The 19,099-nt window shown below is 34.9% G+C and overlaps 1 protein-coding gene across 7 annotated transcripts in view; it reads left to right on the forward strand.

Moving 5' to 3' along the window:
• The window catches only part of BRCA2 (BRCA2 DNA repair associated), a 92,896-nt gene that overhangs the window by 16,343 nt on the left and 57,454 nt on the right, over nucleotides 1–19,099 (forward strand). For 4 of the 7 annotated variants that reach the window (XM_074021823.1, XM_074021824.1, XM_074021826.1 and 1 more), the window contains exons 10-14: nucleotides 772–1,887; nucleotides 4,771–9,714; nucleotides 13,051–13,146; nucleotides 14,915–15,037; nucleotides 17,229–17,298. In XM_074021823.1, coding sequence (XP_073877924.1) covers nucleotides 772–1,887; nucleotides 4,771–9,714; nucleotides 13,051–13,146; nucleotides 14,915–15,037; nucleotides 17,229–17,298 — 6,349 coding nt within the window. The remainder of the gene's footprint in view (nucleotides 1–771; nucleotides 1,888–4,770; nucleotides 9,715–13,050; nucleotides 13,147–14,914; nucleotides 15,038–17,228; nucleotides 17,299–19,099) is intronic. The other 3 variants (XR_012426807.1, XM_005585600.5, XM_074021827.1) reach the window with 1 other exon arrangement.

Raw genomic sequence — 19,099 nt, forward strand, 5'->3', positions numbered from 1 at the left:
TCAAGGTTGCAGTGAGCTGTGTTTGTGCCACTGCACTCCCACCTGGGCGACAGAGTGAGACCCTGTCTCAATGGAAAAAAAGAGAAACTAATTTGATTTCCATGACGGTATTTAAATACCGTATAAGATAGTGCTGTTCAATATGTGGTTGTGACACAAAAACAAAGCCTATTGAAAATTTTCAGAGACAGTAAGATATATAATTAACAAAATCTGAGCTTTTTTTTCTAATTAGAAAGTAAATGTGGTTTAGATATACCATAGTTTACCTAATCAGGTCATGGATTATTGCACTTTTCTTAGTATGTGTGTATGTTTGTATAACTGTAGGATTTGATATCTGTTTTTGCCTGTGGTATCATGTATGTATGTATATGCATATGTAAAGTCAGATTTACCCTTATACGGCCACAAAATTGATTTGGAACATCTGTTTTGATAGGTCTTAGAATATTTAATTGTATATATGGTAAGATTAGGTGAGTTTTAATTGTGTAGAACTGCTAAAGAAAGATTTTTAGGGATTGTTGTATGAATAAAAGGCTTTAGGTTCATTGGAATCAGGGGAATCAGGCTTTACTAGGAGAACAGGAGAAGGGGTGACTAGCCAAAAAATAAAATGCCAAGTACTCACAATAACCCTTTAAATACTGACATGTAATATTAAGTATATTCTACATATACTTTTTCTATGAGAAAGGTTATGAGAATAATGTAAATTATATGGCTTATAAAATGTCATTAATGTGCTTCTGTTTTATACTTTAACAGGATTTGGAAGAACATTAGGGAATTCATTTAAAGTAAATAGCTGCAAAGACCACATTGGAAAGTCAATGCCAAATGTCCTAGAAGATGAAGTATATGAAACAGTTGTAGATACCTCTGAAGAAGATAGTTTTTCATTATGTTTTTCTAAATGTAGAACAGGAAATCTACAAAAAGTAAGAACTAGCAAGACTAGGAAAAAAATTTTCCATGAAGCAAACGCTGATGAATGTGAAAAATCTAAAAACCAAGTGAAAGAAAAATACTCATTTGTATCTGAAATGGAATCAAGTGATACTGATCCATTAGATTCAAATGTAGCAAATCAGAAGCCCTTTGAGAGTGGAAGTGACAAAATCTCCAAGGAAGTTGTACCATCTTTGGCCTGCGAATGGTCTCAACTAACCCTTTCAGGTCTAAATGGAACCCAGATGGAGAAAATACCCCTATTGCATATTTCTTCTTGTGACCAAAATAATTCAGAAAAAGACCTATTAAACACAGAGAATGAAAGAAAGAAAGATTTTCTTACTTCAGAGAATTCTTTGCCACATATTTCTAGCCTACCAAAATCAGAGAAGCCATTAAATGAGGAAACAGTGGTAAATAAGAGAGATGAAGAGCAGCATCTTGAATCTCACAGAGACTACATTCTTGCAGTAAAGCAGGCAGTATCTGAAACTTCTCCAATGGCTTCTTCATTTCAGGGTATCAAAAAGTCTATATTCAGAATAAGAGAATCACCTAAAGAGACTTTCAATGCAAGTTTTTCAGGTCATGTGACTGATCCAAACTTTAAAAAAGAAACTGAAGCCTCTGAAAGTGGACTGGAAATACATACTGTTTGCTCACGGAAGGATGACTCCTTATGTCCAAATTCAATTGATAATGGAAGCTGGCCAGCTGCCACCACACAGACTTCTGTAGCTTCGAAGAATGCAGGTTTAATATCTACTTTGAAAAAGAAAACAAATAAGTTTATTTATGCTATACGTGATGAAACATCTTATCAAGGAAAAAAAATACCGAAAGACCAAAAATCAGAACTAATGAACTGTTCAGCCCAATTTGAAGCAAATGCTTTTGAAGCACCACTTACATTTGCAAATGCTGATTCAGGTACCTTTCTCTTTTTTTATTTTTTTTTTTGAGTAAATAATACATATAGTTTTATAGATGATGATTCCTTATGTGTTTTTTTGTGCTTTTTAAAATCTTCGTATCTTATATTTAATCTTAGGCATTGTCTGTATGCATTATTGTTTAGGTCTTTAATTACCAGTGTTTAGAATCAGGTCACTCAAACATGGTAGATAAGTTTGCATAGTATGTATATATCCGTCACTCTTGAGACAGCTTTATTTTAAGTTCTAGGGTACATGTGCAGGACGTGCAGGTTTGTTACATAGGTAAACGTGTGCCATGTTGGTTTGCTGCACCTGTCAACCCTTCACCTAAGTATTAAGCCCAACATGTATTAACTATTTTTCCTGATGCTCTCCCTCCCCCAGCACACCCCACCTCCAGACAGACCGTAGTGTGTGTTGTTCCCCTCCCTGTGTCCGTGTGTTCTCATTGTTCAGCTCCCACTTATGAGTGAGAACATGTGATGTTTGGTTTTCTGTTCCTGCATTAGTTTGCTTAGGATAATGGCTTCCAACTCCATCCATGTCCCTGCAAAGGACATGATCTTGTTCCTTTTATGGCTGCATGGTATTCCATGGTGTATAGTTTCACATTTTCTTTATCTAGTCTGTCACTGATGGGCATTTGGGTTGATTCCATGTCTGTGCTATTGTGAATAGTGCTGCGGCGAACATACATGTGAATGTATCTTTATAATAGAATGATTTTTATTCCTTTGGTATATACCCAGTAATGAGATTGCTGAGTTAGATGGTATTTCTGGTTCTAAGTCTTTGAGGAATTGCCACACTGTCTTCCACAATGGTTGAACTAATTTACATTCCAGCCAACAACTTGAGACAGTTTTTGATTCATAAACATTCAGAGCTTGGCTAGCTAATTCCTGCTTTAATTTAAAAAGTGTTTATTATACACAAATTGGACAACTCTATAAATATGTGTTGGTATTTACTATGTATTTTTCTCTAAAGCATGTTAAAAAAATTAGGCTAGATATAGTGGCTAATGCCTGTAATCTTAGCACTTTGGGAGGCTAAGGCAGGAGGATCACTTGTGGTCAGGAGTTTAAGAACACCCTGGGCAACTTAGCAAGACCCCATCTCTACAAAATATTTAAAATACCCAGGCATGGTGGCATGCTTCTGATGTTGTAGCTACCCAGGATGCTCAGATGGGAGCATCTCTTGAGCCCAAGTGACTGAGGCTGCAGTGAACCAAAATTGTACCAGTGTACTCCAGCCTGGGCTACAAAATGAGACGTTGTCCCAAAAAAAAAAAAAAAAAAAAAAGGTAGTACTAGCTAAATTTAATGTAGGCCGGTTCTAAAATAATGATTTGTTGCTGTTGTTGTTACATAATTTTCTTAAATATTTTGAAGATTGCGTACTGTTATTGCTCTATTTCGGCATCTCTACGGTGTAACTCTGTCCTCTTTGTTGTTACAACTGTTCACTTAGCAACTAAACTGTATGTTTACAAAGTGATTTTATCTACCTATGAGAAGATTTTAATGAATAGCTCAGTGAATAGTAGAGTTGGTGAGACCAGAGTACAGAACTGTTTGAAGTTTGGGTTAAATTTTTAGAGGAAAATGTTTGATACTATGCATATCATAGTTAAAGCCAATGAAAAAGTTAATATAGGCCAGACGCGGTGGCTCATGCCTATAATCCCAGCACTTTGGGAGGCCAAGGCAGGCAGATCACTTAAGGTCAAGAGTTCGAGACCAGCCTGGTCAACATGGTAAAACCCCATCTCTATTAAAAAAACAAAAACTATCCAGATGTGGTGGCATGTGCCTATAATCCCTGCTACTCTGGAGGCTAAGGCAGGAGAATCACTTGAACCTGGGAGATGGAGGTTGCAATGAGCTGAGATCACACCACTGCACTCCAGCCTAGGTGACAGAGCGAGACTCCCATCTCAAAAAAAAAAAGAGCTAATACATGTGATCACTGATGAAATAAATGTGATCACTGATGAAATAAAATGCAATTAAGAACTGGTGAGTAGAAAATTCAGAGGGTCAAGAAATTTAACAGAGCAGTTGAACTCATTTGCCTTTATCATTGAGATTAGGTCATCTTTCAGGCTTTTAGTATATGGACCCTGTTTTTAAAAATTGTGGTTTTGTTTTTTTCAATGTGAAAAAATTAAGAAAATTGTTACTTTTCTAATTCCTTTTCTATGCCTTGCTTTTCTGTTCACACCTGTATTAATAGCAATGAAATTTTTTCAATTTTATTTTCCAATAAAAATTACTTTGAGTTTTGTTTATGGTAGCTAGCTACTTCCTTGACCTCGATACTAATTTTGATTGAGTTGGTACCTGTTATTAAAAAAAAAACTTAGTTCTAATTTATCTTTAGCTAAAAAATGTAATAACTAAAACATGGAGCATATTTAGGATTCTTTCTGCTTTAAATTTGACATTCACTTATTCTCATGTAATTTGTGTTTTGAACACTACCCTTTTTATTTATTTTTATTTTTTAGAGACTGTCTCATTCTTTTACCTAGTCTGGAGTGCACTGGTGTGATCTCAGCTCACCGTAGCCTCAACCTCCTGGGCTCAAGCAGTCCTTGCACCTCACCCTCCCGAGTAGCTGGTACCACATGCATACACCACCACACCCAGCTAATTTTTATTTTTCTTAGAGTCATGGTCTCGCTATGTTGCAGGCTAGTCTCGAACTCCTGGGCTCAAGCAGTCTTCCTGCCTCAGCCTCCCAAAAGTGCTGAGATTACAGGCATGAGCCACCGTGCCCAAACACTACCTTTTTAACTTAGTGAAAAATATTTAGTGAATGTGATTGATGGTACTTTAATTTTGTCACTTTGTGTTTTTATGTTTAGGTTTATTTCATTCTTCTGTCAAAAGAAGCTGTTCACAGAATTATTCTGAAGAACCAACTTTGTCCTTAACCAGCTCTTTTGGGACAATTCTGAGGAAATGTTCTAGAAATGAAACATGTTCTTCTAATAATACAATAATCTCTCAGGATCTTGATTATAAAGAAGCAAAATGTAATAAGGAAAAACTACAGTTATTTATTACCCCAGAGGCTCATTCTCTGTCGTTTCTGCAGGAAGGGCAGTATGAAAATGATCCAAAAAGCAGAAAAGTTTCAGATATAAAAGAAGAGGTCTTGGCTGCAGCACATCACCCAGTACAACATTCAAAAGCAGAATATAGTGATACTGACTTTCAATCCCAGAAAAGTCCTTTATATGACCATGAAAATGCCAGCACTCTTATTTTAACTCCTACTTCCAAGGATGTTCTGTCAAACCTAGTCATGATTTCTAGAGGCAAAGAGTCATACAAAATGTCAGACGAGCTCAAAGGTAACAATTATGAGTCTGATTTTGAACTAACCAAAAATATTCCCATGGAAAAGAATCAAGATGTATGTGCTTTAAGTGAAAATTCTAAACATGTTGAGCTGTTGCCACCTGAAAAATACATAAGAGTAGCATCACCTTCAAGAAAGGTACAATTCAACCAAAACACAAATCTAAGAGTAATCCAAAAAGATCAAGAAGAGACTACTTTAATTCCAAAAATAACTGTCAATCCAGACTCTGAAGAACTTTTCTCAGACAATGAGAATAATTTTGTCTTCCAAGTAGCTAATGAAAGGAATAATTTTGCTTTAGGAAATACTAAGGAACTTCATGAAACAGACTTGACTTGTGTAAATGAACCCATTTTCAAGAACTCTACCATGGTTTTATATGCAGACATAGGTGATAAACAAGCAACCCAAGTGTCGATTAAAAAAGATTTGGACTCATCAAATATAGTTTATGATCTTGCAGAGGAGAACAAAAATAGTGTAAAGCAGCATCTAAAAATGACTCTAGGTCAAGATTTACAACCGGACATCTTGAATATAGATAAAATTCCAGACAAAAATAATGATTGCATGGACAAATGGGCAGGACCCTTAGATCCAATTTCAAATCACAGTTTTGGAGGTACTTTCAGAACAGCTTCAAATAAGGAAATCAAGGTCTCTGAACATAACATTAAGAAGAGCAAAATGTTCTTCAAAGATATTGAAGAACAGTATCCTACTAGTTTAGCTTGTGATGAAATTGTAAATACCTTGGCGTTAGATAATCAAAAGAAACTGAGCAAGCCTCAGTCAATTAATACTGTATCTGCACATTTACAGAGCAGTGTAGTTGTTTCTGATTGTAAAAATAGTCATATAACCCCTCAGATGTCATTTTCAAAGCAGGATTTTAATTCAAACCATAACTTAACACCTAGCCAAAAGGCAGAAATTACAGAACTTTCTACTATATTAGAAGAATCGGGAAGTCAGTTTGAATTTACTCAGTTTAGAAAACCAAGCTACATATTGCAGAAGAATACATTTGAAGTGCCTGAAAACCAGGTGACTATCTTAAATACTACTTCTGAGGAAAACATAGAGGCTGGTCTTGTCATAATGAATGCCCCATCGATTGGTCAGGTAGACAGCAGCAAGCAATTTGAAGGTACAGTAGGAATTAAACAAAAGTTTGCTGGCTTGTTGAAAAATGACTGTAACAAAAGTGCTTCTGGTTATTTAACAGATGAAAATGAAGTGGAGTTTAGGGGCTTTTATTCTGCTCATGGCGTAAAACTGAATGTTTCTACTGAAGCTCTGCAAAAAGCTGTGAAACTGTTCAGTGATATTGAGAATATTAGTGAGGAAACTTCTGCAGAAGTAGATCCAATAAGTTTATCTTCAAGTAAATTTCATGATTCTGTTGTTTCAATGTTTAAGATAGAAAATCATAATGATAAAACTGTAAGTGGAAAAAATAAATGCCAACTGATATTACAAAATAATATTGAAATGACTACTGGGACTTTTGTTGAAGAAATTACTGAAAATTACAAGATAAATACTGAAAATGAAGATAACAAATATACTGCTGCCAGTAGAAATTCTCGTAACTTAGAATTTGTTGGCAGTGATTCAAGTAAAAATGATACTGTTTGTATTCATAAAGATGAAAAGGACTTGCCATTTACTGATCAGTACAACATATGTCTTAAATTATCTGGCCAGTTTATGAAGGAGGGAAACACTCAGATTAAAGAAGGTTTGTCAGATTTAACTTTTTTGGAAGTCATGAAAGCTCAAGAAACATGTCATGGTAATACTTCAAATAAAGAACAGTTAACTGCTACTAAAACAGAGCAAAATATAAAAGATTTTGAGACTTTTGATATATCTTTTCAGACTGCAAGTGGGAAAAATATTAGTGTCACCAAAGAGTCATTTAATAAAATTGTAAATTTCTTTGATCCGAAACCAGAAGAATTGCATAACTTTTCCTTAAATTCTAAATTACATTCTGACATAAGAAAGAACAAAATGGACATTCTAAGTCATGAGGAAACAGACACAGTTAAAAACAAAATACTGAAAGAAAGTGTCCCAGTTGGTACTGGAAATCAACTAGTGACCTTCCAGGAACGACCCCAAGGTGATGAAAAGATCAAAGAACCTACTCTGTTGGGTTTTCATACAGCTAGTGGGAAAAAAGTTAAAATTACAAAGGAATCTTTGGACAAAGTGAAAAATCTTTTTGATGAAAAAGAGCAAGGTACTAGTGAAATCACCAGTTTTAGCCATCAATGGGCAAAGACCCTAAAGTACAGAGAGGCTTGTAAAGACCTTGAATTAGCGTGTGAAACAGTTGAGATCACAACTGCCCCAAAGTGTAAAGAAATGCAGAATTCTCTCAATAATGATAAAAACCTTGTTTCTATTGAGACTGTGGTGCCACCTAAGCTGTTAAGTGATCATTTGTGTAGACAAACTGAAAATTTCAAAACGTCAAAAAGTATCTTTTTGAAAGTTAAAGTACATGAAAATGCAGAAAAAGAAACAGCAAAAAGTCCTGCAACTTGTTACACAAATCAGTCCCCTTATTCAGTCATTGAAAATTCAGCCTTGGCTTTTTACACAAGTTGTAGTAGAAAACGTTCTGTGAGTCAAACTTCATTACTTGAAGCAAAACAATGGCTTAGAGAAGGAATATTTGATGATCAACCAGAAAGAATAAATACTGCAGATTATGTAGGAAATTCTTTGTATGAAAATAATTCAAAGAATACTATAGCTGAAAGTGACAAAAATCATCCCTCCGAAAAACAAGATACTACTATAAATAACAGTAGCATGTCTAACAGCTATTCCTACCTTTCTGATGAAGTATATAGTGATTCGGGATATCTCTCAAAAAGTAAACTTGATTCTGGTATTGAGCCAGTATTGAAGAAAGTTGAAGACCAAAAAAACACTAGTTTTTCCAAAGTAATATCCAGTGTAAAAGATGCAAATACATACCCTCAAACTGTAAATGAAGGTATTTGTGTTGAGGAACTTGTGACTAGCTCTTCACCCTGCAAAAATAAAAATGCAGCCATTAAATTGTCCATATCTAATTGTAATAATTTTGAGGTAGGGCCACCTGCATTTAGTACAGCCAGTGGTAAAATCATTTGTGTTTCACATGAAACAATTAAAAAAGTGAAAGAGATATTTACAGACAGTTTCGGTAAAGTAATTAAGGAAAACAATGAGAATAAATCAAATATTTGCCAAACAAAAATTGTGGCAGGTTGTTACGAGGCATTGGATGATTCAGAGGATATTTTTCATAACTCTCTAGATAGTGATGAGTGTAGCATGCATTCACATAAGGTTTTTGCTGACATTCAAAGTGAAGAAATTTTACAACATAACCAAAATATGTCTGGATTGGAGCAAGTTTCTAAAATGTCACCTTTTGATGTTAGTTTGGAAACTTCAGATATATGTAAATGTAGTATAGGGAAGCTTCCTAAGTCAGTCCCATCTACAAATACTTGTGGGATTTTTAGCACAGCAAGTGGAAAATCTGTCCAGGTATCAGATGCTTCATTACAAAAGGCAAGACAAGTGTTTTCTGAAATAGAAGATAGTACCAAGCAAGTCTTTTCCAAAGTATTGTTTAAAAGTAATGAACATTCAGACCAGCTCACAAGAGAAGAAAATACTACTATACATACTCCAAAACATTTAATATCATCCCAAAAAGACTTTTCACATAATGTGGTAAATTCATCTGCTTTCTCTGGATTTAGTACAGCAAGTGGAAAGCAAGTTTCCATTTCAGAAAGTTCCTTACACAAAGTTAAGGGAATGTTAGAGGAATTTGATATAATCAGAACTGAGCATAGTCTTCACTATTCACCTACATCTAGACAAAATGTATCAAAAATACTTCCTTGTGTTGATAAGAGAACCCCAGAGCACTGTGTAAACTCAGAAATGGAAAAAGCCTGCAGTAAAGAATTTAATTTATCAAATAACTTTAATGTTGAAGGTGGTTCTTCAGAAAATAATCACTCTATTAAAGTTTCTCCATCTCTCTCTCAATTTAAACAAGACAAACAACAGTTGGTATTAGGAACCAAAGTCTCACTTGTTGAGAACATTCATGTTTTGGGAAAAGAACAGGCTTCACCTGAAAATGTAAAAATGGAAATTGGTAAAACTGAAGCTTTTTCTGATGTTCTTGTGAAAACAAATATAGAAGTTTGTTCTACTTACTCCAAAGATTCAGAAAACTACTTTGAAACAGAAGCAGTAGAAATTGCTAAAGCTTTTATGGAAGATGGTGAACTGACAGATTCTGAACTGCCAAGTCATGCCACACACTCTCTTTTTACATGTCCTCAAAATGAGGAAATGGTTTTGTCAAATTCAAGAATTGGAAAAAGAAGAGGAGAGGCCCTTATCTCAGCGGGTAAGTGTTCGTTTTTACTTTTCATGTTGCCAATCACTATTTTTAAAGTGTTTATTCAGTAGACTTGGTATGCTAACAAGAATGTTATAAAGTAAGTATGTATTTTCAGCCATTTTTGCGTAGTTAGTTTGGGGGAGTATGACTTGATATACAGATACACAGATTATCTGTATACAGATTCTAACTCTTGGTATACAGATTCGATATCTCTGAATCTGTATGCCAAGAAATCATGTTTTAAGGGTCTCTTAATGTATTTTCAAAAGATTATTAGTATAATAATTAAGAAATTACTGGGGCCGGGCGCGGTGGCTCAAACCTGTAATCCCAGCACTTTGGGAGGCCGAGACGGGTGGATCACGAGGTCAGGAGATCGAGACCATCCTGGATAACACGGTGAAACCCCGTCTCTACTAAGAAATACAAAAAACTAGCCGGGCGAGGTGGCGGGCGCCTGTAGTCCCAGCTACTCGGGAGGCTGAGGCCGGAGAATGGCGTGAACCCGGGAGGCGGAGCTTGCAGTGAGCTGAGATCCGGCCACTGCACTCCAGCCTGGGCTACAGAGCGAGACTCCGTCTCAAAAAAAAAAAAAAAAAAAAGAAATTACTGGTAAAAAGTTTGAGTTTCTCTAGAAAATTTGAAACTCTTTTAACAAAACCTGCATAATACTAACTTAACTGTTTTCATATACATAGCAAGTTCAGATTCTGACTTATATGAACTTTAAAAGTTGCTTTCTGGTTATACCGTGTACTGGGTAATATATACTACTTAGTTATACTAGTTATATAGCTTCCGTTTCCTTATCTATAAAATGCAAATAACACCTTCCATGAGGGCTGGGTGTGGTCGCTCACACCTTGTAATCCCAGCACTTTGGGAAGCCCAGGTGGGTGGATCACCTGAGGTCAGGAGTTTGAGACCAGCCTGACCAACATGGTGAAACCCTGTCTTTACAAAAAAAATTAGCCAGGTGTGGTGGTGCACACCTATAATCTCAACTACTCCAGAAGCTGAGGCAAGAGAATCACTGGAATCTGGGAGGCGGAGGTTGCAGTGAGCCGAGATCACACCACTGCTCTCCAGCCTGGGCAACAGAGCGACACTGTCTCAAAAAAAAAAAAAAAAAAAGTGTATTTAAAGTACTTAGTGAACTTGGCAGATAGTATGCAGAGAGTATTTAGTAAGTAAGGGTTGGCTTGCTCTCTTTTTTTCATTTAGAAAGTGAGCTAAAAACAGTATTGTTAATAAATAGTATCTTGATCTTAATGTTATGTGGACTACTCTAACTTCCCTTTTAAATGTATATATATCTAACAACTTAGTTCAACTACAGTCATGTGTCATTTGACAGGGATATATGTTCTGAGAAATACGTTGTTAGATTTCATCATTGTGGGAACATCATAGAGTATATTTACACAAACCTAGGTGGTATAGCCTACTATACACCTAGGCTATATGGTATAGCTTATTGCTCCTGGGCTGCAAACCTGTACAGCGTGTTACTGTCCTGAATGCTGTAGGCAATTGTAACACAATGGTAAGCATTTGTGTATGTGAACATAGAAAAGGTACAGTAAAAATACAGTATTAAAATCTTATGGGGCTGGGCGCAGTGGCTTATGCCTGTAATCCCAGCACTTTGGGAGGCCGAGGCAGGCGGATCACCTGAGGTCAGGAGTTTAAGACCAGCCTGGCCAACATGGTGAAACTTCATCTCTACTAAAAATATAAAAATTAGCTGGGCGTGGTGGCACACACCTGTAATCCAGCTACTAGGGAAGTTGAGGCAGGAGAATCACTTGAACCCTGGAGGCAGAGCTGGGCGACAGAGCAAGACTCCATCTCAAAAAAAAAAAAAAAAAAAAAAAATTTATGGGACCACTATTAAAGTCTTACAGGATGACCATTGCATATGTGGTCTGTTGTTGACCAAAATGTCATTATGTGGCAAATGACTATATTAGGTTAACCTAATACATACCTATATTAGATATGTATTTGGTTTTGTTTTTTTGTGTATTTTTTTCTGTTAGTGTATCTGGTAATAATCTTAAATAATTGAATCTGTTGGTTAGTTACAATTAAAGCAAACACCAAAACTCCAACATTACGGTGGATAATCTTAAATAACTGTTTCCTTTTTAAAAAACCTATAACTCATAAAAATATTTTAGTTATTAGAATTCTTCCTGTCTAGACCTCACATATTACAGAGAGACACTGAAGTCAGTCTCCTCATTCAAAAAGTGTCTTTTGCCCCTAAGTCATTCTGGTGGATACAGATTTACTTAATCAAGTGTTATCCAGGTCACATTCAATATAGGGTTTACTTTATGGACAAAGTAGTAAGTTTATAATACTTAAAACTGTTTGCTGTCCTTTAGTGTGAAATCCTGAAGTGTACATGCTTAAAGATGTTTGTAACTCTTTTGTGGAAACTAATGGCTTTATTTATAGCAACCCATTCTGTTCTTGTGCATACTGAAGTGTGTTGACCTTCTACCTAGGGGAAAAAATACAATAACTCAGACTTGTAAATGCTTTCAATGGTGTTTCTGTTTCATATAAGTATATAGCTTAGCCAGCTTCTGGTTACTGGAACAGTACAGGTCACTGTTAAACAATTAAACCACTTTTATAATAATCTAACACCTGCTAACGCCTTGCATGGACATTTTTACTTATTAAATTATACAAATTTATTCCCTGTAATAAAGCATCAAGAAGCAAAGTACCTGTTATCATATGTTATCTCAGCATGACATGGAAATGCCTACCTTGAATTATGGTTTAATCTTACTCTCTTAGCCTCTGTAGAACTTTTAAATAAGAATTGTTTCTATTACTAGTACTTTAATGTAATTTGGTAATTTTAAAAAGCCTCTTAACTCTAATTCAAGGATCTACATAATAAATTCCTCCTTCAGTTTAATGGCTGCCCCCACTCCCCGCCTGCCGCAAAAAAAAAAAAAAAAAGAAAAAAAGTTTATTTGAAGAAATTTTGTCAGACCTTATTGCCAGTAAACCTAGAGTTATATTCAGTGTCAGTTTTTCAAAAGTAGCTTGTCTGTGGTATCTGGTAGCATCTGTTTATCCCTAGACCCTATTCAATAGTGGTGTTTTAAAGTGGTCAAAACAGAACAAAAATGTAATTGACATTGAAAACTGACTTTTCTCTTTCAAAGATTAGGTCACTATTTGTTGTATGTGTTTTTGTTTAACATTTAAAGAGTCAATACTTTAGCTTTAAAAAAAAATGGACTGTAGTCTTTTGAGAAATAAAACTGATATTATTTGCTTTGAAAACATACATGAAATATTTCTTTTTAGGAGAACCCCCAATCAAAAGAAACTTGTTAAATGAATTTGACAGGATAATAGAAAATCAAGAAAAATCCCTAAAGCCTTCAAAAAGCACTCCAGATGGTAAAATTTGCTTTTTATTTATATCTTTTCTCCTTCTATAGGTATGGTATATAATATTCTTAGTTATTTTTCTCAGTTCTTTTGGATGTGTATATTGGAAAATATTTTACAGTGTGGTTTAATTGTTAAATTTGTATCTTATTATTAAGTGGACTTTTCCTTTATAATATCTAGTATGATGCTGAAGTAATTGGGAAGCATGAAATGATGATAAAATAATGACTTTTTTATTTTTAAAAAGCTATAAGAATTTAGTAAAAAGGTAGTGTAATATTTAAAGCTTAGGTTTTGGAGTCCAGTCAGACTTTTGGCCTCCAGCATTACAGCAAAATCCATCTTTCCTAAATAACACAATGATTTCTATGGTACCAAATCCAGTGGACATTTCTCAGTCCTCATTTGACTATCTTTCAGCTGCATTTGACATAGTTATCAGTCTTCTCCAGACCACCACATTCTCTTGGTTCTCCTCCTACATTGCCACTCTTTCTCTGTCTTCTTTGCCTGTTCTTCCTTATTCTAGGCAGGAGTGCCCCACGGCTCAGTCCTTACATCTCTTCTCCATCTAAATTTCATTGTCTGCCAGTTGTAACTGCAGCGTTAACCTGTCCCTGAACTCCAGACTCATTCATTTGCCTGCTTAATACATCTTGACTTGCATTGCTAATATGCATCTCAAAGTTAACATGTAACCAGTGCTGAACTCCTGACTCCATCCCTGCTCCAAACCTACTTTTTAAGTTGTCTTTCGTTTCTCAACAAGGGGCAGTACCACTCTTAATGTTTCAGTCTTTTGTTTCCTCATACTTTATACCAACCCATCAACAAGTTCTGTAGGTTCTGCCATCAAAAATGTAACAAGAATTTGATCATTTCTTTCCGCCTGTACCCCCACCACTGTCATTAAGCCACTATCATAGCTTCTAGTTGATCTCCCTGCTTTTGCCCCTTTTCTTCAGGCTGTTCTCAACACTGCAACCAGAGTCATCCTCAACCAGAGTCATCCTGACACAATGGTCAGATCATGTTAGTTGGCTGCTTAAAACTCTCTGGCACCTGTCTCATTTAGGCTGAAATCCAAAGTTCTTACCATGGAATGCTTGAAAATATGACATGTATAACTGTTGTTAATTATATATATTTGGTTTCTAAGTTTGGATAGGAAGAGTTCATATAGTGAAGGATAATTATATCAAAGACGCTTAGTTCTGAAACACATAGGGTAAATCCCACAAGAAGTAGGAACATCTGGAATTTTCTAACTCATCTCCCATTAGTGATAGAAATTTGAAAGTTACAAACACAGGATGGTTTGAATGTCCAGAAAACTGTTTATTTCTGTTTTTTTGTTTTTGTTTTTGTTTTTCATCCAATGTGTTCTCCAACCTTTAGTGTGCACAAGAATTCTGAAGAGAGTTGAAAATTAAAACAATGTTTACTGGTTTTTTTTTTTTTTTTTAAGATGTGTAAGTAATTGGTAGGGTAATTTTTACTGTATTATTACTTGATAAGCTGTCTTTAGAGGCTGTATAAGATGTAACTCCTCTCAAGGTATTGAAAGAATGGCATTAGGTAGTATAAAGCACATAGACAAATTGTGTGTTTCTGAAGGAATTGGTTTTGACATAGTCCTACAAAGAAGTAAATGGAAGATGTATTCTAACAGTGCTACTGTTGCATGAAATATAACTTGCTTGTGGAATTATTTTGAGCCAGTAGATATTCACTCTTTATTTGATCCTCATATTTTTTATTTTTTTTTTTTGAGATGGAGTTTTGCTCTTGTTGCCCAGGCTGGAGTGCAGTGACACGATCTCAGCTGACCTCTACTTCCACCTCCTGGGTTCAAGAGATTCTCCTGCCTCAGCCTCCCGAGTAGCTGGGATTACAGGTGTGTGCCACCACACCTGGCTAATTTTTATATTGTCAGTAGAGAAGGGGTTTCGCCATGTTGGCTAGGCTAGTCTTGAACTCCTGACCTCAGGTGATCCACCTGCCTTGGCCTCCCAAAGTGCTGAGATTACAGAAGTGAGCCACTGTGCCCAATCGAGGACATCTTTATACTCTTATTACTGAGGACCCAAAAGCGCATTTATGTGGAATATATCTATTGATATTTACCATATTAGAAATGTAAATTGATTAATGTTAAAATTTGTAATATTATGCATTGGTCATTTGGAAGATATGAGTTATGTGGATCTTCCGAAAGTTGACAGTTTTATTATGCAGTATTAAACAATCACTTTCATTGATGCCATTACTGATCAGAAAAGTTTAAGTAGTAGAAACCTGTCAAGCTTACAAAGCTGGATACAAGCTTCCCAAAAATTCTAATTTTCATCTAAAAGCTTGAATTTTTCCCCTGGCAATAAGTATTGTCACTTATTTTTCTTGTAGTTGACAAGCTTATTTTCGTTCATTTTTGAAAAGACGTCTACCGAATACCCAAGTCTGAATAACTATAGTTTGTTGGTTATTCTTTCAAGTAAAAGGTATTTCATGAAAAAAAAGCTAGTACAGCTCACAACTCAATCATTTAAGTGTATTTTCTTGAGAAACGCACTGAAGTATGCAATCATAATACACCAACAGTACAAATATCAACAGTGAAAAGGACATACATAACATCTTACCAATAAGACAGTTTTGACAGCTTGGATTCCCTAAAATGGTTGTAGGTACCTCACAGTCAGGATTCCACCGATTATTTCTTGAGAATCATTGTCCTATAGTATATACATAATAATCTGAATTTACAATGTCAGTATTAACTACTGACAATAAAACTACTAGGAAAATGTAAGAATTCTTTGCAATTTTTGTCCTTAGAGTATATAGGTTGAGTATCCCTATCTGAAATGCTTGGGACCAGGACTATTTCAGATTTCAGATTTTTTCAGATTTTAAAATGCTTACATATACAATACATAATGAGATATCTGGGGATAGGACTCAAGTCTAAACATGAAATTTATTTAAGTTTCATAAACCTTTTACATATAACTTAAATGTAATTTTATACAATATTTTAAGTAATTTTTGCATGAGACAGTTTAAACTGTGACCTGTCACATGAGGTCAGATGTGGAATTTTCTACTGGCCTCATGTTGGCATTCAAAAAGTTTCAGATTTGGGAGCATTTTGGATTTTCAGGTTAGGGATACTCAACCCATATATTATTAAGGATGTGTAGTCAAAATACCGTGTTCAAATGGCACTCAAAATAATTCTTCTGGATGTGGTTACCAATTTGATAGTTAGGTCAGATTCCTTTTTTTCCATTTGTTTTCAATTTTAGGATTTGTCTTTTTTTATTTAATTTTACATTTGAATAAATAAAACATGACATAGTTCATTCATCAGAACTACAAAAAGGTATACTTAGAGTTTTTATTCACCCACCTCTTGCTTTCTGTAGGTAATCTTTTTTAGTGTTTTTTTTTTCAAGATTCTTTTTAATAAAAATAAGCAAATATATACATATATATTCTCATTACCCTTTCTTACTCAAAAGGTACAGTATATACACCATTTTCCACTTTGTTTATTGGTTGTTGTTTACTTAAGAATTATTTGGAGATAACTCCTTAATGAGTATATAGAGATCTTCCTCATTCTTTTTTATGGTTACATAGTAGTTGATCATCTGGCTGTATCAGTGTATCCTAGTTTATTCAACCAATTTCCAACTAGTGGACTTATTGAAGATTTAATTAGGTACAAGTTACACACTGAGAATGAACAATATCTAAAGCTTAGCTTTTAAACCTTCAAAGAGTAAATTTTAAATTTTGCATTTGCATCAGAAATTAGCTAACACCTTTGAGTTATTATGGTTAACATCAGCTGACTAAATGTATACTGATTTCTGTTGTATGCTTGTACTGTGAGTTATTTGGTGCATAGTCACTATCAATTTGTGAATCAGCAATTTATTTTCATAGTTATCATTTATTGAACATCCATTCACTGAAAATTTTGAAGTCTGTAATTGTCTCAAATTTTTTGTGTAAGTACAGTAACATGGATATTCTCTTAGATTTTAACTAATATGTAATATAAAATAATTGTTTCCTAGGCACAATAAAAGATCGAAGATTGTTTATGCATCACGTTTCTTTAGAGCCGATTACCTGTGTACCCTTTTGGTAAGGCATGTTTAAATTTTTCTAAATCCTAATATAGTATGAGAAAAGTCTCATTTTTATAAATGAACATTTCTAAAAATAATGACACTAATATTAAGAAGTTAACATTTCCCTTTTTGAAAACCTGCATCAGGATGAAATAATTCTGTACTTTGGTAGTATTTTATAGTGCTGTTCATATCATTATTTTATTTTTTAATTTTATGGCAGCTTTTGTAAAGTAGACAGATTTTATTCTAATTTTATTGATGAATTACTAAGGTTGGAAGGAATTAAGGAAATTGCTCGAAGTCAATTAACAAAAAGATTGCAAATATTAAAAATATTCTTTTACCTCTCCTCTCTAAACCTTTCGAAAAGTACTAAGATAATTTTTTTAATGTGTAATTCCCAAGGACAATGACCAGAAGAAACAACAACAAAAGTTTGGAAACCAAAAACATGAAGGATTTAGTAAGCATGGGAAAGCTAAAACCTGACCCTAGAGCAAACAGAGATGCTTTCCCCTAAAAACCTGAGAAAGATTCAAATTGGCAGCAACATGTACTTCTGAAGGTGAAGTAGAATAGGAAGATTAGTTGAAATTCTTTTTAAGAAATGACTGTATTTCCTCCCCCACTGCAAATAGGCGGTTATCCTTCTTCCTCCAGGAAATCAGACATTTGTTTTTTGAAAAAGATGAATTGAGAGGATTCTGAACTGAAGGTGGGCTGGAGGGAGGAGACACAAGGCACAATTGAGGGAAAGATACTAAAATGAAACATCAGATACAAATCTGTATGTCAAGCAGTGAGACCTAGCTCCTTCCCACACTTGGTTCCCAAATGCTGGCAGGCAGGCCCTTTAGGCATGAGAATGGAAAATTTTTTTTTTCTGGGGAATATGCCTGACCCAATAGAAAAGACGAAAAAATACTGATAGTTGAGGATACTCAGATGAAATAGTATAGCCAGTCATCAGACCATGAAGCTAACTGTTGACATGCATAGAGCTTCCAGGAAGCTATTAAGTGCTTCACATTTAAATAAGAAAAGATAGTCAAAGATAACTAGTCATTGGAAGAAAGCTACTATGAAACATAGTCACCAAAGTACAAAATCCATAGCAGAAAGGAACCTAGAGGAAATAGACTCTGAAAACTTCATAAAAACCTACTAATATTCTCAGGTAAGAAAAGAAAAAACAGCCATAAAATAATAACAAGTTGCTATAAAAAGCTCTTAGAAATTAAAAATATGATAGCACAAATAAATTAGTAGAAATAATGGAAGATAAGAATCATGAAAGTTCCCAGAATATAGAATAAAATGAAAAAAGGTATGAAAAGTTAATCCTGTGGGTCTATCATCTGAAAATACAGTTTGAGAAGGAAGGCACAGAAGAGAAATTTTAAAAAGAAATTTTTTTTTTTTTTTTTTTTTTTTTTTTTTTTAGTAGAGACGGGGTTTCACCGTGTTAGCCAGGATGGTCTCGATCTCCTGACCTCGTGATCCACCTGTCTCGGCCTCCCAAAGTGCTGGGATTACAGGCTTGAGCCACCGCGCCCGGCCAACTTCCAGAATATAGATAGCTAAGTTTTCACTATTGGAAGTTTCTATTTAATCAGGCTACTGTGTAGCTTGCGGTCAAGTTCATCTTTGTACCAAGTGCTTCCAAACAGCCTTTTGGTCCCTCACTTTTAAGTATAAACAGACATCCAAAGATTATGAGACATCAGAAAAAGCAAAAATAAAATACCCAAAAACAAATTAATGAAAATAACTTAGAAGAAACATTATTCAAGGAGAAGAAAAGGTTTTTT

This window comes from Macaca fascicularis, chromosome 17 (genome assembly GCF_037993035.2).
Source record: "Macaca fascicularis isolate 582-1 chromosome 17, T2T-MFA8v1.1".
Classification (NCBI taxonomy): Eukaryota; Metazoa; Chordata; class Mammalia; order Primates; family Cercopithecidae; genus Macaca; species Macaca fascicularis.